Source organism: Pygocentrus nattereri, chromosome 23 (genome assembly GCF_015220715.1).
Source record: "Pygocentrus nattereri isolate fPygNat1 chromosome 23, fPygNat1.pri, whole genome shotgun sequence".
In the NCBI taxonomy this organism is placed as follows: domain Eukaryota; kingdom Metazoa; phylum Chordata; class Actinopteri; order Characiformes; family Serrasalmidae; genus Pygocentrus; species Pygocentrus nattereri.
Window position 1 is genome coordinate 21,248,340 of NC_051233.1, and position 20,164 is coordinate 21,268,503.

The 20,164-nt window shown below is 39.3% G+C and overlaps 2 protein-coding genes across 5 annotated transcripts in view; one reads left to right on the plus strand and one right to left on the minus strand.

Moving 5' to 3' along the window:
• hexb (hexosaminidase B (beta polypeptide)) lies at nt 1-16,815 on the plus strand. Of its 4 annotated transcripts, none has more exons than XM_017698726.2 (15): nt 1-299; nt 1,143-1,291; nt 1,938-2,003; nt 2,380-2,426; nt 2,514-2,624; nt 4,572-4,673; nt 5,121-5,123; nt 5,681-5,813; nt 6,208-6,388; nt 6,622-6,708; nt 6,786-6,858; nt 12,063-12,240; nt 14,284-14,374; nt 15,995-16,099; nt 16,333-16,815. In XM_017698726.2, the coding sequence occupies exons 1-15, from the start codon at nt 49-51 to the stop codon at nt 16,394-16,396; spliced, it is 1,641 nt and encodes a 546-aa protein (XP_017554215.1). In that variant the 5' UTR covers nt 1-48; the 3' UTR covers nt 16,397-16,815. The 4 variants fall into 4 exon arrangements, with proteins under 4 accessions (XP_017554215.1, XP_017554234.1, XP_017554224.1 ...); XM_017698735.2 differs by lacking the exon at nt 12,063-12,240 and adding an exon at nt 7,535-7,709 and having other exon boundaries at nt 3-299; XM_017698745.2 differs by lacking the exon at nt 5,121-5,123 and having other exon boundaries at nt 2-299.
• Nucleotides 16,710-20,164, minus strand: part of gfm2 (GTP dependent ribosome recycling factor mitochondrial 2) — a 17,659-nt gene continuing 14,204 nt past the window's right edge. The window contains exons 16-20 of the mRNA XM_017698713.1: nt 19,704-19,842; nt 18,117-18,302; nt 17,542-17,657; nt 17,238-17,420; nt 16,710-16,988 (exon numbers count right to left, since the gene is read on the minus strand). Of these exons, the coding sequence (XP_017554202.1) occupies nt 16,860-16,988; nt 17,238-17,420; nt 17,542-17,657; nt 18,117-18,302; nt 19,704-19,842 (753 nt within the window). The 3' untranslated portion in view covers nt 16,710-16,859. The remainder of the gene's footprint in view (nt 16,989-17,237; nt 17,421-17,541; nt 17,658-18,116; nt 18,303-19,703; nt 19,843-20,164) is intronic.

The following is a 20,164-nucleotide window of genomic DNA, read 5'->3' on the forward strand; positions in this document are numbered from 1 at the left end:
CAGGCTCTCGCGCCTCTAACCGTCAGCTCAGTGAACACGGCCGCAGCGATGGCCGCGCTGCGCTTACTGAGCGTTTGGACGCTGTTATTAACGGTTACTGTCTGCGACGGCTGGCTTTTTGACGGTTTCGCAGCCCGGAGGCACAGCGAGTCGGACGAAGTGGCTCTCTGGCCGCTGCCACAGAAGTTTCAGACGTCTGTGGATGCTTTCAGACTGAGCTCGGCAAGCTTTCAAATCGTTCACGCCAAAGAGTCGACGGCCGGGCCGAGCTGCAGCCTCCTCCAAAACGCCTTCCGCAGGTAAGTTGGACTGATTTATGGCATCTTTAGCTTCGGTCATGTGAGCTTCCTGTCTGAGGTATGGCTGTTTACAAAGACAGTCTCTGTAGCCAGAGCTGAGGGATGCCAACGAGGAAGTACATTGTGCTTAACTTCAGCGAGAAACATTTCTAGTTCACCAAACTTAGTTTTAGTTCAGTTGGCTCATATCGCTTTTAACAATATTGTCTCAAAGTAGCTCACAATACTCAGTATGAAGGAGGCAGCGGCAGGAAATTTCATAAGAGATAGAAACAGCAAGAGGAACCAAGCCTTTCAACAGAAACCACCCTCTTTTTGGTGCAGCTGAAATTGGGGTTTTAATGTGAGTGGTACAGGTTTACAGGTTACAGTGGCAGTTGGATAATGCAGAGGAAAGATCAGTAAAACAAGGCAGAGAACAAAGTCAGACACCAAGCTGGTATATTAATGATTGTGTGAGAGATATACAGGATGCTGTAAACTTTCTGCACAGTAAAATGGTTTAGATATGCTTTATTCTCGAGAAGCTTGCTGTGTCAGTTGTTTTCAGTGGTGGTGATGGGAACCAGAAGCCTGTATGTTTCTTTTACAAATTAGAAAACACAATTTCACACCATGCCCCTCTCATTTAGTTTATTTATATCTCATCACCACTGAATTATGCAGAGATTTTGAGGTCACATTACAGTTTCCGGAACTGGTTTGTGAGTTTGCAGGGGTTTGTTCGTTGTGAAGCTCACTTAAAAAATATAGCAGAAGTCTGTGAACAGCTGAGGCTAAGAGCAGCTCTGTGACCGCTTGACCGGCCAGACTTCCTAAACACCTTGTCTCTTGGTTTTCCAGGTACTACAGTTACATATTCGGAAATGGAAGGAAGCATGGGAAGAACCTAGAGAACGTGTTTGACGCTGATCTGGCGGAGCTTCAGGTGCAGATCACGTCTGCGGACCCGGAGTGCGATGGCTACCCCAGTCTAAAGTCAGATGAGTCATGTGAGTTCCTGCTTCCTGTGTTCCTGTAGAGTCCCAGTAATCTGTTAATTGCTTGCCTAATCTTCTGAAGAGCAGAGATTACCGTAATCCAAGTTGTGACATGACATCTGCTTCTGGACGAGGATAATCTGAATTTAAATGGTTTAACCTGCTTGTAGGTTGCGCTTTCTTAGATCATGGAAGGCCTAAGTAGCCTGTTTTGTCAATGGACGGGATATTTTTTGGTTTGGAATGAAAGAATAGTAAAGCAGATCCAAGACCAGTGATGTTATTGGATGTGTGGAGAATTGTGTGTAATGCAGGTTGGAACATTTCATGGTTAACTCTTACTTCTGTGCTTGAAAAAGATGGATCCAAGAGCTTTATGGCAGGTTATGCTATGCACCATATTTGGTCACGATGCACTGCGAATGATGAAATTACTTAGGCTAGTTAGTTTCCGCAGTCAACATCCAGTTTAATACACAGTTTAATTGTCTGGTATATGATTTTGGTTTGAATCGAGTCATAATGGATGTTGATAATTTCTGCATTTGAGTAAAACAGTCAGTAACCATGGTTACAGTTCATATGGGAAAGGTTAAAATCACTTGGTGATGCAACCACATGTTTAATGACTTCTCCAAAACCTGCTCTGTTTGTGTAGACCAACTTGAAGTGAACCAACCCACAGCTGTTCTAAAGGCAGCAAGTGTATGGGGAGCATTGCGAGGTAAGCTAATTTTAGTATTAGTATGGTCCTGCTTGTGACTTAATCTCTTGGTACTGATTTATCAGTGTTAGCTATTTTTCAGAACTTCAGTGCTGATGCATATCAGAGAAAAACATGCTATTGTTTAATTTATTGCATTGCCCCGGAAGGAAACGTTTCCTTGAACCATACTGTTTAAAAGTGTATGATGCTCTGTCACTGACTGGTGACTTCTTTGGGAGGTGATAATTCACCGTACAGTCATTGTGTTTTATGACACTGTGTGATCATGTATAAGAAGCAGCTACGAAGACTTTGAAACCTTCAGATAACTGCGGTCACACTGTTTGTCTTGAGGTCCTTTATTAGTTATGCTCACTTTCTTTGTTTTTATTAGGGCTTGAAACCTTCAGTCAACTTGTGTATGAAGATGACTATGGAGGCGTGAGTTCATTCTTCTGTGGTTATGTGCTATTAACTTGATCTGCTTGAATGGAAAATTATTTTCATATTTGACTTATTTTTGCACAGCAAAACATCAATAAGACGAGTATCTCAGACTTTCCTCGGTTTGCTCATCGCGGCATCTTGCTGGACTCATCTAGACACTACCTGCCTCTCAAAGTCATTTTGGCAAATCTGGTAAGCTTTCTGGTGTTCTCTAATATTTTATACATATATATAAGTGGTTCACCAATTTATTTCCTAATTTTTGTGGGACACGCTAGTCTTTGCTTTATAAAGGATTTAATGCACATGTATTTTAATGAATCCAACCTACTGGTAACGGGTCTAGAACTGCTAGCAGTTCAAGTTTTCCAAGTTTTTCCCTTTTAACGTCCACACCCAGTCTTTTCAGTTCATTCATACGGTTTTAAAAAACAATGCTCTGTACTTTTGTAAGAGTTAGTCTTTACACTGATCAGATTTGTTAAGCCAGTGTCCTTACAACAGCTATTTAGGGATAAGGTTAGGATAATACTCTTAAGAACTGGTTTGGGCCACTAGAGGAGTCAGAGAGGAGTTCTGGTATTCAAATATCTGTTTAGTCAGAAGGAAATCTTGTGACAGTTAACAGTAATTTCAGCTGATGGTTCAAAATGGAGTATAAACAAAATATTAGTGTAGTTAGTACATGGATACTGTACTATTCGTAACAGTTATGGAGTGCCTTTTTTGCTTTAGAGCAGCAGTTTTGTCTTGAAGCCTGATGCTCTAGATCAAGAGTAGTAGTCTAAATGTATTATTATTTACAGTTCCATGCCTCTAAACAATAAAAAAAGATTCCATTTCTTTCTGCGGTGTGCGTTATTCTGTGTACACTTTGCTTAACTGAAGGAAGCTACACTTCAGGGAACTGGTTTTACTTGCATAACTTGAAAAGCACAACCGTGTGTCTACCACTTATTAGTCATCTTGACCAAGGAAGAAATGCGTATCACAAGATCTGTTTAAAACCTGCAGTAGTGTGTGACCAGAGCAAGGCTGTCCAGATAATCCAGATAAACTGTCCAGTGTAATTTCATGATGGAACTGTACAAAGTAAACAATGCTGTGATTGCTGGTTTTGTTTACAACAGTAGTTAAAACCCACCTATGTTATGTTATTTGATACAATATTCCAAGCCTGGTCTTGCGCTGCTCCTGCATTGCATGTATTAGTGTTTTGCCTAGTGCTTTTGATTGGGGTAATCGAGGGGGCTTTACCCAAAATCTGTTCTTGGTTACACTGTTAACTTTCTCTTTATTTTATTTGACACCAAAAGTATAGTAATAATAGCATGTGAATTATTTGTATTGCTCATAAGTCTTCATCACAGTAATTAAACATTTTATACATATTTGCTATAACAGAAGTCTGATCATGTATACAAGATGGAGGCCGACAAGACAGTTTATAGTACAGTGAAAACCTCTACATTTCACAAACATGCTGCAAATACAAAAAACACTTCAGCAACGCTGCAAACAGTCACAATGAGACACAGTAGTGGAAGTGTTTCTCAGCTCTGAAAAGGGGGTAAAGTATCTGTGATGGATGAAGTCACTGACAGATGTTAATAAGACCACAGACACTCACATTCAGGAAGTTTATAGTTCACTTGGCTGGCTGGTTTGCTATCCGACATGATGGCTGTGCTGTGGTAGCTATCCGTCATATTTGGTATTGCTGTTTGAAATTTGCTGAAGGGTGTACCTTTTCAAATTCTATTATGATGTAGTGCTTTTCGTTACCCAGTCAATTAAGTTAGTTGCTTTTACTAGAAAATATTTTTGCTGCATAGATTGGAAAAGTTTATAAGAAGAGCTCCAACTTCTGCGCGTCCTCTTGTGTAGTGACCGGCTTTGTAGAGTTTGCAAAGCATCTATTTGCAATGCTTATTATTTTGCAGAGTATTTGTAAAATGCAGTGTACATGTTTTGATGAGTTTTCTGCAATTGCAGCTCTTTTTTGTGAAGTAGTACTGGTTGTTGTTGTTGTGGTGGTGCAGTTTTGTCAGCCACCATTATGTAGGTATGTATGGTTGTTGTACCAAATATGAAGCTTAGATGGATTTAATTGTATTATTTCTCGCAATGTTTTAATAGGAAGCCATGGCGATGAACAAGTTCAATGTTTTCCACTGGCACATCGTGGATGATCAGTCTTTCCCCTTCCAAAGTCGCACTTTTCCCGACCTCAGTCACAAGGTAAGCTGTCTTTTACTGAATGTTCCCAGACACTGCCTGACGGGCTATTTTTGTTTGGTTTTTAAAATGTTTTTATCGTTGCAGTTGTGTCTCTACTTATTCCTGAGCAGAACATCTTTTATGTTTATATAAAGCTTAAAGCTTTTATTGTTCTTTGACACTGGGTGTTTGTAGCAGCAAGATTACAGTGAATTACCTAAACTGCAGTTGAAACAGTGCAGCAATTCCCAAAAAAGGGTTCAGCGGAACAGATCCATTTTTCATTATTTAAATACTTTAGTTAAGAAAACTAGGCTGTATCTGAGATAAACTGGATTTGTACATCAGCCAACCTTCTTATTTCCCCAGGACTAAACTGCTTTAAACATTAAATGTATGTTTAGCTCAGTTGTTCTGGTTCTAAAAATCTTTTTTTTTTTTTTTTTCTGTCTGCTGTCTTGGAAAAAGAGGGTATGTGAAATAAGTAAAGCTGAATTAACATAGCTGTAGTGACCTCCCTTGTTCCTGTATTATTGCAAGCGTAAGCCATGACCAATATGTCTTTGTGTCCTCTATTCTAGAGCTTTACTGTTAGGAACTTGCATATATTTAGGTTTATGGCTCATACCTAGGCTTGTTATGATGCCACGGTTAGTGAGCATGGGTGGTCTGATGGTTGCCCCTTTCTTGACTTATTGATTAAAAAAATATTGATTAAAAATGCATATTGGCAAATCTTCTTCCCTGTATGTTCCTTAAACTAGTTCTCGATCTATTCTCCTACTCACTCGTTCTGAAAACACTAGAGCGTGTGTGTGTGTGTGTGTGTGTGTGTGTGTGTGTGTGTGTGTGTGTGTGTTAACAGATAATCACTTAAAGCTGGGTGGGGTGACTAATAGTCAAAGATGTAATTAAAAAATACAGGAAAAGGTGCCCTACAAATATCACAACCCAATGAAATTATATTTTGACTAGGTTATCATGCCTTAACACCCCTGCTAATATCCTTTATTTTGTGTTTTCAATAGGGAGCCTACCACCCTTACACACATGTGTATACCCCCGCTGATGTGAAGATGGTCATTGAGTTTGCTCGCATGAGGGGCATTCGTGTCCTTGCTGAGTTTGACTCTCCTGGACACACCTTCTCGTGGGGTAAAGGTCAGTGGAAAAACCCTTGAATGCAGTGCAGTATGTGAAATGTTGAATACAAATAGTTGGATTCATACTTTTTCGTAGTGGATAGATTGCTGTATCACCCAGTTAAACTTTATCACCTGCAATTCTTCAAAGTACAGAACAAGGGCAGAACCCTTTACTCTGGACAGTTGGTATTCAAAGCGGTATTCAAAGCAGTATTCAGTCATTTAAATTCAATGGAATGCTACCTGGGCTTGCCATTGTTCATCATTAGAAAACATTTTTTTGAGAAGAGTCTTCTTTTAAAAAGCTCTCAACCACCAATATAATTCTGTATATAAATTGTGTCCGTTAGATGTTGACAGAAGTCTTTGCTGCCTCTTTGAGCGACCATAAACCGTCTCTTTTTGCGTAGGTCAGACGGGTCTTCTGACTCCATGCTTCTCTGGCAGCAGTCCTTCGGGAACTTTCGGCCCAGTAAACCCCATTCTGAACTCCACCTATGACTTCATGACCCGTTTTTTCAAAGAGGTCAGCACTGTTTTCCCTGATGCCTACATCCACCTGGGGGGAGACGAGGTGGACTTCTCTTGCTGGTGAGGGACAAAGAATATTCTGTTGGAAGAATCGCATCCTTAGTGATTTACTCGGGAACAGCTTATAGCAAAAAGGCAGTGCTCTTTCAGCATTCGCCTCAGAGACACTTTTCAATTTGTATGGTTTTGAAAGTACTGAGCCTGCTACCTTTGTTTTGATACAAACCAAGCAAATAAAGCTGTCATTGGCTATTTAAGTTCACAGTTCAGCTACAATCATGTCTTGTCTTTAGGAAGTCAAACCCTGACATTCAGAAGTTCATGGATCAGCAGGGCTTTGGCCAGGACTACAGAAAACTTGAATCCTACTATATCCAACGGTAAGAGATCCCACTGTTTGTGCAAAATGAAGTGGGAAAACATCTGAAATGTTGTTAATGTCTGACTTTAACTACAGGCTTCTTGACATTGTGAGCACCACCAATAAAGGCTACATGGTGTGGCAGGAGGTCTTTGACAATGGTGTTAAGGTAAGACCTAGTAGCTCTTTCTGGATAGACTGGCTTCTGTTGCTTTATAGATGATTAAGGGGGAAAAAAAGGTCAAAATCCCCAGCTGTAACCTTGGTGTCTGTCGTGGGTTTTCTTCTTTCTTTTTTTTTTTAAATATAAACCTTTTTCAGGTGAGGATGGTCATTGGATGCAAAGAAAATCAAGCGCGTAAAATAAATTAATTAATTAATTTAAAAAAATAATACCCCACCCCACCCCTTATTATGGCAGTCATATTTAGAGTAAATATCCAGAAATCCATTAAACATTTTTGTTGCTTTGCATCAGTTATGGTTTGGGTTTTTCCTGCGCACATTTATTTGGTTTGATGGTTAAGCCCCTAAATAACCTTAACATTACTTTTTCTTTTTTTATGCTGCATCCAATGAGCATTTTTACAAAAGAGTATTCAATCTGTACTCTTGTAGCGAATAACCTTTTTCATCAAATGGTTGAACACAATCACTTTCAAGTTGCTAACTGATGCGTCTATTGATGTTCTGCTATCTTTGGAAGTAATGATCAACTTTCGTTGCGTAGCGCTTTGCTAACCTATGCAACCTTTTTATATGCAGCAATCTGCGCTTTGTGCTTGTGCAAACAAATAGGCTTTTTTTTTTTTTTTGTCAGACAACTTTGAGTTGTGTGCTTGCAGTTGAAAGGTGACACAGTCGTGGAAGTGTGGATGAACAACAATGTGGACAAGGAACTTCAGAATGTCACAGGGTCTGGTTTCACCGCCATTCTCTCCGCCCCCTGGTATTTGGACTACATTAGCTATGGACAGGACTGGAAGAAGTACTACACAGTCGAGCCGCTCAATTTTGAGGGTTGGTGTGCTCATTGACCTAGTGGTTTACAATAGCCCTGGGTAGGTGTGTGTGTGTGTGTGTGTGTGTGTGTGTGTGTGTGTGTGTGTGTGTGTGTGTGTGTGTGTGTGTGTGTGTGTGTGTGTGTGTGTGTGTGTGTGTGTGTGTGTGTGTGTGTGTGTGTGTGTGTGTGTGTATTTACTGTTGCAGTGTAACTGGTTAATTCAGATACTTAACTCTTGGTCACAGTTATTGCTGGCAGTAACAAAGGCAATATAATTTTTCTTACATGTAGCTCAACTGGCGGAGGGGGGGAGGGGGGGGGTGGAAGCAGAGAAATCGGTCATCTTCCCCAGAACGTAACGGCCAACCGTGACATGCCAACTTTGTTGCACTAATTTAAACAGCAGCAAAGCTTGCCTAGTTAGCGGGCACTGCTAACCTAATATTTATTTCAATATTTATTTACCTAATATACTTTCAATTTCCCAAATTGTAATTTTTTTTAGGCAGGTTGATGCAGTACCTGGAACACGTATTACGTTAATTATTTAAAATGCATATGACTAACCTTTAGTCTTAATATTCAACATGCCAGTGTAACCTTGCACTCCATACGGAATGACACTGTTCCGCCATGTTGCAAGCGGTGCGTGGCCCCCATTTGTGTGCCTAGGTACATGTTAAGAGCTGTCCTTCTAAAATCAGCAGGTGAACATGCTCTTCTAAGACCTGCTTCCTTTATAATGTGCCAAAAGTCAAAAGCAAAAAAATGATTTCAAAAGTTGTTTGAATGTTTCAAACTGGCACAAAAAAATTAGCTTTCTGTCTCTTACTTTTTTATTTATTTATTTTTCATTTAAGTATAGCCGCTGTCCTTTTATATGGCAATAAATAAATAAACTGAAAATCTCATTATATTAATTTACATTTAAAATTAATTATAGTTCTGATTTCTCCTTTAAAGCTGCTGTTTTTGAGAGGGGGTGGTGTTGTTGTTGTTGTGGTGTGTGTGTGTGTGTGTGTGTGTGTGTGTGTGTGTGTTGTGTTTTTTTTTTTTTTTTTTTTTTTTTTTTTTTGTTTTTTTTTTCTCGCTTGGACAGTGATATGTGTAACGAGCAATAACTGTACTTCTAAGGGTTAATTTACGTAGCAGCTCAAAATAGTTGTTTTCTTACTAGAATTTCTTGAAAGTGATGGTAAAGGATTCTTTTGTTCTTTTGTTGTAGCTTTTCTTCCCTCTCTACTTAGTATATCAGAACTGGCTCAGGGGGTTTGGGTGGATGTTGATGTGTCTACTTGGACATTTTCTTTGTTGGGCTTTGATTTTGTCTAGAATTTTTTGTGCAATGTGAAATTCAGCCCAAGTTTCACTCTCAGACTTCCATTTTAAGCCACTCTCAGGTGATGGGATCACTGAGCTTGGAGACGTTTATTCAGCTTCTCTATTTGCTTCTTTTAAACAGTTTAGTTGTGGAGTAGCTGTAGTTTATCTTTAGTTGTTGAAGACTTATTAGGGGTGTAACAACACACAAAATTCAGTTTCAGATGCAGCGGTCTCTCCTTACGATACGCTTTCTGATGTATACGTATGTGCCCTCTGTTCATGTTATGATTAATGTAATATAGACGCACATACTAGAAGCCTAACAATACACGTTTTCAGGTTCGATAAGATTTTTAATTCGGCAATCAAGTAAGCAACTTCGATAGAATCCCAAGTGCCTCATTTTTAGAGGCATAGTGAGTGCCATGTTGTGTAGATGTAAGACTCGCCTCCTCTTTTCCTGCTTCATTCCTGTGTTCACCTTGTCTCATCCTTCACTTATCATTTTGAGGCATTTTGTACTTCTCACAATTATTATTTACATGATTAGTTCGCTTTTAGTACATATACTGAAAATGGTCATTCTTGTGATTGTATTGGTGCTTGTTTGCTGATATCAAGTTAGGATTGCATTGTGTAGTTGCAAGCAAAAACCGCATAGACATCAGAGACGGATCTTGACCACATTTAACACGAGTGTAAACTGTGCGTTGTTGCCCTCCTTCTACAGTTACATTAGTGTCTGGTAAATTACAGGTGAGGGGAGAATCAATAGCATGAAAGATGGAGGATACTGGAGTGCCTTCATGCACTCAGGCAGATGAAGGCACCCAAGTAAAGATTGTCCGCTTGTATTGTAAACAAAAGGTAAAACGGAAACATTTTGTGTGTTGACATGCTTGTCCATCCAAACTTGGGATGCATTTTAATGAAATCCAAGCACAATCCAGAAACACGTGTTAATGCAAGGTGCAAACAGACTCTTAGCTTCTGTAGTTACTGGTGTTAATCACAAAAGACTGCAATTCAGGTATCTAATACAATTGTGCTGGTCTATGATAAATGTTTAACAATTGATTTGTAAGGTGGTGACTTGTCAGTAATTAAGGCACACACCGATTTAAACCGCTTATCCTTCTGAGTCGGGTGGAGCCTTTACCAGCTGTCTTTAGGCGAAAGGTAGGACTTTCGTCCTGAAATGAATATTTATTAAAAATATATATGTATTAGTAAAGTACATTAGTAAAGTCCACTAACTGCTATAACACTTAACGAGTGTCTGGTTGAACTGTTATGTTTGTCTAGTGATGGAAGATCAGTGTTGATCAGATATTCCTAGAGCAGTTTAGTGAAACTGAACCTGTGAGCGATGTCTGTCTTATTGTAGTCTTTTGCGTAGTCTGTTGCTGTTTTTCACGCATACATCTTGTATTGAGTGTTTTTATGTTTGTCTCTACAATTGACAACCAGAGGTGGGTAGTAACCAGTTCCATGCACTCAAGTATATTTGTGGGGAAAGTAACTACTTCGTAACTTCAGTAGCATTTTAGGCATCCGTGTGTGTGTGTGTGTGTGTGTGTGTGTGTGTGTGTGTGTGTGTGTGTGTGTGTGTGTGTGTGTGTGTGTGTGTGTGTGTGTGTGTGTGTGTGTGTGTGTGTGTGTGTGTGTGTGTGTGTGTGGTCATGTCTAGTATTCAAGTTTTATTCTAGACAAAGAGTAAAGCCACATCATAAATACTGGATCTACTAAGGTTTTGCGGTTGCTTGTACTTTTGTACTTCTGCTAAAGAGTTTATTTCACTGTTACTTGAGTGTGGGTTTAGGTTACTCTGCCCACTTCTGTTAAACACTTTCTACTCACGCTCACTGCATGTGGCCTGCATCTCACTGCTTGGCAGTAAAGCACAGTATGCTTCGGTCTTTATGGAGGATCTTCAAATTCATAACCATTATTGTACTTAAGGCACATTCACATTTATGCTGGATTTTATTATATTATCAAAGCTCTACTATGTATACACCATATAATGCTGTGTTGCCACAGGTGCTGGGTTTGGTTACCCTTCTTGCTGGGTCACAAGTGTACTTGTACAGAACTTTTGGGTGGAGCTACTAATGATGCAAACCACTGGTTGGTCAAACACAGTTGTTTAGTGACTATCAGTGACTGCCATTTAAAAAAAAAAAAAAAAAAAAAAAAAAAAAAAGCTGTGCAAAGGCTGTGACTCTTGACATAAAAGCGAATGTATGCGATGCAAAATGTATGCCGATAGTTGGCAAGGGTGTATATAGTTTTGGGTTCAAATTTGGAACCATACTGTCCTGTAATGTATTGCACCATAATTGTGGTGGCAGTAAGATGCAGAAAAAAGACAGTAACCTGTTGCTGCAGCATGTATTTAGCATTTAGTGTGTGAACGTGCCTTTTGTATCTAATTTACAGCAGCTTGGTGAACTTTTTATGATGGTACCCCTAGGGTGCTTTTATACCTACCCTGTACAGGTTAACCAGTTGAACCTTTCTTTGGTTCAGTCCATTTGTGACATGTCTAATCACTCTGCCTGTACTAAAGAGTGGTCTTTTTTAATGTATTATTTAAAAAAAACAAGGCAAGTAAGGTTTACCTTTTTATTACTGATTGTGGTACACGATGTAGCTACTAAGCATCTGTGTTTTCATGCAACATTATGGTCGCTAACTTTCACTAGTTAAAATAACTTTAAATAAAACGTAAAGGAAAAAGTAGATAATTGAATGAGACAAACATGAGTCACTGAGTGCTTGTATCCCTGCTAGATTCATGTCCAGTCAAAGAACACAAAGCATCCATGTGTATTATTTGGTGGACTTCAGCTATTGCACTGTAAAACCAACCAAACCAAATGGTAAAAGATGGATTGTTGCCCAAAAACCAAAGTAAAATGCAGCTGAGATGTGAAAACAGTTTAAGACCAAAAGAAACAAGCCGTGTCCTTTCTTCCACCTGTTTGTTGCGTCTCATCCCTGCCTGCTTATTTGCAAATTTGTGATTGTGTGTCTGTATGTAGCTGAAAGCAGACACGCAGATCCATGTGTGGAAGGAGAAGCCACCGTACCAGGATGAAATGGCACGGATAACAGCGGCTGGGTTCCAAACCCTCCTCTCCTCCCCCTGGTACCTAAACCGCATCAGCTATGGCCAAGACTGGCTGGGCATTTACAAGGCTGACCCTCAGAACTTCAATGGTGTGTGGTTGTGTGTGTGTCGGCGGGGGGACTTGCATTAAATGTAAAGCATGTTTTTTCCTTCTCCTGCAAAGTTACTAATTTGGAGATACAAGGTTTTTGTTTTTTTTTTCTGACCAGCAATATATTGGTTCAGACATGGGTTGCATTGTAAGTCCACAGACCACAGTGTATTGTAGGGGTGGGTCGTATGACATCATTATGATAATTTACATCAGTAGGCTTCTCTGAATATCATATTGTGAGAGCTTCTAGAACACTGAACAGCTGCATGTATTGAAGAAGCAGATTTAGTCCAGTAGTACATGCTCTGTAATAATCAGGGGTCTGTCTTACAATGCAGGATTTCTTGGTTTCCTAATTTAGCTTAATCTAACCCAGATTGTCGCACAACCATGTATCCCTTTTTACCGGGCTGTGTGACCATAGCAGCTTTTGCAGCATGCTGAACCTGTTCCAAGGTGGACCGCCTTCTGGATTAGGGGTCAAAAAGCTCTTTGGCCGCAAGCTTGACTCTAATTGGTCGATCGGGGACAGCCTTTTTACCCTTCCTATCCCTTTTAAGGTTTTAAGTTTGCAGTATTTGTTATTTCAGGCATATGAACTACTGCTTTTTGGCAAAGAAAACAAGTCTTGCAACATAGATTTCAAGAATACAAAGTGGTTTATCTCTTCAATAAGCAGTGGCTTATTCCTTAATGCTTTACTTTCTACATATCCATTATCCGTTTTCTTTTTTCTCCCTTTGAAGGTAAGATGCTTAACTCCTCTTTCAACATGACTGGTTGTTGACTATAAATGATATTCTTGTACTAAAGGGTTAATCACCTATATAAACATTGGCTAACAGAGAAAGTAAACCAAGTTGCCTGTGGTTGCATGGCTATTGGATTTTATGAAGCTGAAACTTCATTCAGGAACACTGTCCAAGCTGTACGTACTCCACGAGACAGGCCCCAGTATATTTTTCAGTGTTGTTTGGGCCGTTATGCCTTAATCTTATTTTAGTGTGTTTCTTCGTTTTTCCCTACTTATCCTTCCTAAACGTATGCAAATGAACACACATTCAGTGCACTTTTGTAGCACTTTTCACTGTGGCACTGCTGTTTTCCTGCGTTTTGGCTCTTCCATGTTCATGAACCTTTTAAATAACAAAGTATTGTGATGTTTGTCATATCGCCCGTCCTTTTAGACAAAACACCATATTAGATTACACAGCAGTTATACATTAAACACACAGGTTTTTATTGCAGTGTGGTTAAAGATCACCCCCCCCCCACGTGATTCACAGATTTTAGATCATATGAGTGCGTTGGTGCAGCAGGACAAAATTCAGAGAGCATCTTCAGAGAAATTACAGAAAATAAAAATGTTTTTTTTTTTTTTTTTTTTTTTTTTTTTTTTTTTTTTTTTTTTTACTTTTTCCACCATTAGTACTCTGATTTTGTGGAGTCTTGGGCTATTAGTCTTGCATATGAGGTGGTTTTCTAGGTGTAGCAAAAACGATCATGTGAGGTTTTAGATTTACTGAGCATGTAGTGGTGAGAGATGTGGGGTTACAGCACTTTGAACACATTTATTTGTCTCTTAGCAAAACTATGGCTGTGTAAGGATACTTTTCTGATGGTTATTGTTGGTATGTCAGTTGTAGTAGTTATGCTTCTCCAGTTTTGGGCCTGATAGTGCTTTTGGGCTTGTGGTGTTAGTGGTACACCAGTTGATGGTCCTGCAATGATCTGGTAATGTTGAAAGCATACTCAATTAATTCTTGCGCGGATGACTTGGCATTTGTGTCTCGTATGTTGGTCATGTTTATTATGTTTTTATTATTATTTATTTATTAATTAATTAATTAATTAATTAATTAATTTTTAAATGAGATCTAGATTTGGTAGTTTTGTGGTGTCTTTTTTTTTTTTTTTTTTTTTTTTTTTTTTCCCTTCTTTCTCTAACACATAGCATTTCTACAGAAAAGCATTTGAAGTTACTGTTATTTAGTACGAACTAACAGACTTGTCATTTATTTCTTTCCTGAACTTTTAGGGACCGCAGAGCAGAAGAAGCTTGTGATTGGTGGAGAGGCTTGTCTTTGGGGGGAGTATGTGGATGCCACCAACCTCACCCCCCGCCTCTGGTATGACCACGTCCCACCCTTTTACACAACTTCCCCTTACTACCCCAACATATTTTGATTTCTGAAGTCTGCTTCTTTAGTTTTGCACTGATGCTAGCAAGTAGCATTGTACAGACTGCATGGCTGTCATTACATGCTTGTCTCAACTTATCTTGTGGTTTCTGACACTGTATGACATCAAAAAGTGGTCGCCTAAACTTTGTTCATGATTTTTGTGCGTTTTTATGATTTTTGGCATATTGCTTGCACAGTGTTAGTTGTCAGGGTATAAGCATCAATTACTGATTAGCTGTGTTACACCGTAGCTCAGTTGATAAACTAGACTTCAGACATCAAAGGTCTTCATTCTTCATTTAGGGTATAAATGTCATCATAGTCTTTTGAGGGGAACATGCTTATTAGCAGTTCAACGTGCGTGCGTATGTATGTATGTATGTATGTATGTATGTATGTATGTATGTATGTATGTATGTATGTATGTATGTATGTATGTATCCTTCCTTACTATGACAGTTCTGATGTCAGCACTGTCATTCCAAAATCTGATTCCTTCTGAACCGAGCTGGAGTCATATGCTAATACATATCTGGCCATGTGACCTTCATGAGAGCAGGCAGATTACAATTCATTTGTTTTTCAGTCATAAGATTTAGAGCAACCCCATTCTTCCAGCTTTGTGGATATTTGTGCTGTTCAATGACTCAATGGCCTATGAAATTAAAGCACAGAACAAATAAACAACTGGAGATAAAGTATTAAATACAGTGAAGCAAAATGAAAATTTGACTGAGTAGCTTCATTTTTGTATCGCATTTCGCTGCAAAATGCTTTTGAGACAGGGTGCCAGTCATTCTGTCCAGCTAAATAGCCGCAGGCTATCATGCTTCCTCCTCATTTCATAGTTTACCTCACAAACTCTGTGTAATAAACCAGAAATGTCAAATTTTGATTCATTGGGTTGTTACTCTTCCAGACTTCAGTAGTCCTCAGGCACTGCTGTGCAGTCCAGGGGAGCCTTTTTTTATTTTGCCATTTTAGCAATGGTTTTCTTACTGCCAATTGACCTGTCAAAGCTCAAAGGCTTCTCTGCACACCTGAAACTGAGGTGCTTATTTCAACCAGTGTTGACACTCAACTTTCCTTGTGATTCTTTTGGGGGTTTGTCTCTGCTCTGGTTTAAGTGCCTTTCGATGGTGCTGGAAACTGTTAGACACAAATTGAGACACCTGTAGGATTATTATTTTATTTTTTTTAAATCCACTGTCAAAGCTTAATTTACTTCTATTGCTGCAGAACTGGTATAAGGACGTTTTTAAAAAAATAATTTTTTTCCCTTCCAGTTTTCAGTTTATTCCTCATTTTGGCAGTTTGCTGCTTACCTTTTTTATCATTAAGTTAATCCTTGGACCAATAAATATTTTCCAGTGTTTTTTGGTTAATCTATTGACCAATAGTGTATTACCACCATCCTTGTCCAGTGTGTCTTGCTGTCGAGATCAGATCTGAAGAAAAATCAAAAGGCTTGCAATGTAAAGTTGACACAATTGCCTGAAAACTTCTCTCTTGGAGAGCTCTGTGCTGACTGACCAACAGTAAAGAGTGTGGTCTGTTTCTTCACAGGCCTCGAGCCAGTGCGGTAGGAGAGAGGCTGTGGAGTGATGAGAATGTGAAAGACGTCGGCAGTGCCTACGATCGTCTGGTCAAACACCGCTGCCGCATGGTCAGGTGAGTCTGAAACCAAGTGACTTAAATGCATTTATTATTAATCTTTCATTCATTGTTTAAACGTACATGTTACTGAGATAACTGGTAATGTCTGCTCACCTGGCTGATATCTATCTTTATACTGACACATTTTGGCAGAGTAGCTCTATATGACCTTTATTAGTCAGAACATGTCTGTATGTGAGCCAGTTACTGCTGTCCTAACTGAGCCTTTTTTTGGTTGTTTTCCCCAGGAGAGGTATACCTGCAGAACCTCTATACATTGGCTTTTGTCCTCATGAGTACAGTGGCAATTGAGTTCGAAATGGGACCATTTTTACTTCATCAATATCCATTCCTGTAAGCACTGAGACAGAACTTGATTTTGAACTTGATTTTGATGATGTATGTATTCTGATGCTGCACTTTTTTTTTTTTTTTGAAAGGGCCATCCTATACGTATATTTTAGTAAACTGAAATTTTCAGCTGTTGATTTCAAAGGATGGTTAGTTTAGTATGGTCCATTGTAATTTTGAAATGCAGTTGTCACATGCTGTATTCCACACAAAAGAAACCTCAGATACTTCTGGGCTTATGTCGGACATCTGTCAATGATGACTTAAGTAGAGATCGCTTTGTATCAGTAATTTATTACAATTGTCTGATCCACTTGTTTTAATGTGTAACTCAACATGAGAAATTAATAAATAAAAGGGAAATTCATCTCAATAAATGACAAGAGCCAAGACCAGTGTAGGTACAACACCAAAGGAAGTAACGTCAAGACAGTCCAGCCATCTTATTGAGCAGTGAGGTCTGAGCCTGGGGGTTCATGGGTTCATAGCTAGCCAGCTCCAGAGAGAAGGTTGCTGTCCCTGAGCTCAGAGTGCGCAGAACTGTTGAATAGCCCTAAAAACAAGTAATAAACAAGTAAAAATGCATATTGCAAAATTGTCCATACTGCTGGAATACCAAACAACTCTATGTCATAAAGACACATTTAGACCAGTGATGTAGCTGACTGATGTCAGCCTGGTGTACAGTGGCACAGGGGGACAAAATGGAAAGAAACTAAAAAAAAAAAACTCAATTACAACAGAAACAGAATTTCAAGTCAGCCATGCAGTGACCAAAGCAAGACAACTGGTTCCCACTCACCATCATTTCTGCAAGAGGGACAGTAGCCAAAAGCACCTTGTTGTCATGGCGGCTCTGGATGTCACGGACACATCCTCTGCGCTGGGCAAGATCACCAAGCACTGAGCTCAGATATTCCTCCCCGACGGTCACCTCCAAAGCCATCACAGGCTCTAATACCTGCCCACTCGCCTGCTGCAGAGCCTAAACACACACACACACACACACACACACACACACACTCTCTTTATGCCCATAATTCAATATGTATTCTCAGTAAAGCTCTCTCATCTAATGGAGAGTGACAGACAGCATGAAAGAATACCTTAAGCATGCAACGGGAGATACAGGCAGACACCATGGCCAGCGAGGTGCCTGGCTCCACATGCACACTGCGGATAACAGTGCTTACACCCTGCACAGGGTAACCCAGCAGGGGACCTGCACACAAAAAACAAGATTTTTCATGACTGGGGTGCCATTTGTGTCTCTTTGCCTTTACATTTGCTAATATGTATGTACATTTAAGGCCATTTATGTGCAGGCTTTGGATTAATTGAAAAACAGTAATAAACAGCACAGCACTTAATACAGCCTGTCCCAGCTCACTATTCCTAAACTTTGTGAAATATAATCAGTAAAATAACATATTTTGCAATAATACACAGAGCTGCTACAGCACCAGAGTAATGAAATGCAAATATTGATTTCCTGTTTTAAACATTCAAAGCTGTCAGTAAGTTATGACATGTGAGTGCAGCCTGCTCAGGTTGTCTCAAATGTGCATTAATGAGCCTTTACATACCAGATCTAGCAAGATCTCTCCTACTTCAACTGTAGACTTCACCTTGAGACCCATCTTAGATTCAGACTAAGCCCATTAGTGTCCAAATTAGTTACCTTGCAGATAGCCACTCTGAACACCACTGTCCACTGCTTCTCTGACCTCTGCAGAAATCTGGGCCTCTACTTCCTCCTCATAAGCGATGTAATAGGAAGTCCCCGTAGCAGACTCTGACCAGGGGCTCACAGTTAGCTCTGCATTTACAATATGTCTCTTTTCACCCAGGGTGCGGTCCAGAGTCTCTGAAACAAACACAACAGCCTTTTCCAGTGGTTTCTAAGCACAACATAAGTTTTTATATTATATTACCTCCCTCATTTCTCTCAATCCTTATCAGACAACTTACTGAGATCTCAGGGTTTATTATGCTAACGGATATTGCAGCCATAAAACAGTACAAGAGCCTGTCAATCTGTTATTTCCCTGGGAAGCGATTTTTACAACCTCTGATCTTTCAACTCAGTACAGTATAAAACAGCTTTAAAGTCTATGCTGTGGATTGTGTGGGCCAATGCATTTAGTTTGGTTACAGGAAGACGTAAACATGTAAAAGGCAATTCATAATGTATTCATAACTTCACAATTCTATGAATTTATACGCCATCTGGGTATATAGTAGGTGCCATTTCTGCAATTTGGTATTTATTTCTTACATTTATCTGACAATATTATCCTCAACACTAAAGCCAGGGCTGCTTGGATGCTTATGAGCCACAAACATCCACATTACCTTCTTTTGATAAACAATGTTTTAACGCTTCAAAAACTTAGTCAAGGTAGGGTGTTTTATGGAAAAATATAATTCAACTCTATATATTTGATTAACTAAATATGATTTCAGTTCTGATAGAAAAATACAAGAGATGCTGTTCTTTCTCAATAAACCAGGACTTGTGCAGGAACATATAATTTTGTAAAAAAAAATGACAATCACATAAAGCATTTTTGTCAAAGTCAGTTTCATGAAAACAAGAATTTTCATGTCAGCACTCGCAATTTGCACAGTGAATCAGCCTTTTAGCTGGATTCAGGTCAGGTCTCTAATTAGGTCTCTTGAAGTCATTCACCCCACCATTTATAACCACTGCAGTAAAGGTGTTTGTGCAGTGCTGCTGAAAGGTGAAAAATTCGAGCAGGTTGGACTTTTTCTACATGTAGCATCACAAACCTCTTTCTAACCACCATAAAGACGTTTCTACTATTTTTTTTTTCCTGACCCAATCAATGGCCATGAAATCATGTATTAAACCCACATTCTGCATTTTTTTGGTATTTTCTTTTTCCTTTCAATATTTGCTTATAATGTTCATGTGGATTTAATTCTAAATTAAATCATCATCTTATAATCTTTTTTCCCTTAATATTAAACAGGCTCCTTTTACTACTGTGCCTTTAAATCTAAAATATGTAAATGACAATGTATTTACATTCTGATTTGGCTGTCCTCTATTGTAATGAAAAAGCAGAATGAACCACAGGAAAGGGTGGCTAAACGGCAATAGCTAACAGTGTTATATCACACTCTTCTGTGACTTTTTCTGTGATATGGTCGTTTCACCTATACAGCAGTGAATCTGTGCTTGCTGCCTTTAGATATTTCATGTCTCAATGATGACCCTGTTGTGAGAAGTCATTAGTCTTACCTGTAGTAGTTACTGATTGGAGTATGGTCTCTCTGTAGGCTACTTGTAAGGGTCCCAGGTGGGTTTCAATGTTGTACTCCCTCTTAATGCGATCGTGCAAAATCTCAATGTGAAGTTCTCCCATACCACAAAGAATTGTCTACGTAGATATGGGAGTGAGGGTGAACATGGATGACAGGAGACACATGGAAGAGGATATGAGGCCTGTCTGAAATTAAACTAACCCCAACAATATTTACCCAAAATGATCATGTGATTCCCTGTGATTTGATCTAATTTTCATTATGTTAGCTGGCCAGTTTTAGAAATCTTGTATCTACATTCACTGTCAACTGTACCAGCTACAGGTTCACTTTGTAGTATGTAAGTACTGACTGGGATCTGTTGATACACAATTTTTCAGGTCCGCCCTTTCCTGTCCATCAATGAAAAGGGACCAAAGCAGATCAGTGCTGACCAGA

Excerpts from the sequence above, each read along its gene's own strand:
- hexb (XM_017698726.2), top strand. The coding sequence starts at position 49 with ATGGCCGCGCTGCGCTTACTGAGCGTTTGGACGCTGTTATTAACGGTT. Across the intron at positions 2,004-2,379 it reads TGTATGGGGAGCATTGCGAG|GGCTTGAAACCTTCAGTCAA; the intron begins GTAAGCTAATTT and ends TGTTTTTATTAG. Across the intron at positions 5,814-6,207 it reads CACCTTCTCGTGGGGTAAAG|GTCAGACGGGTCTTCTGACT; the intron begins GTCAGTGGAAAA and ends CTTTTTGCGTAG.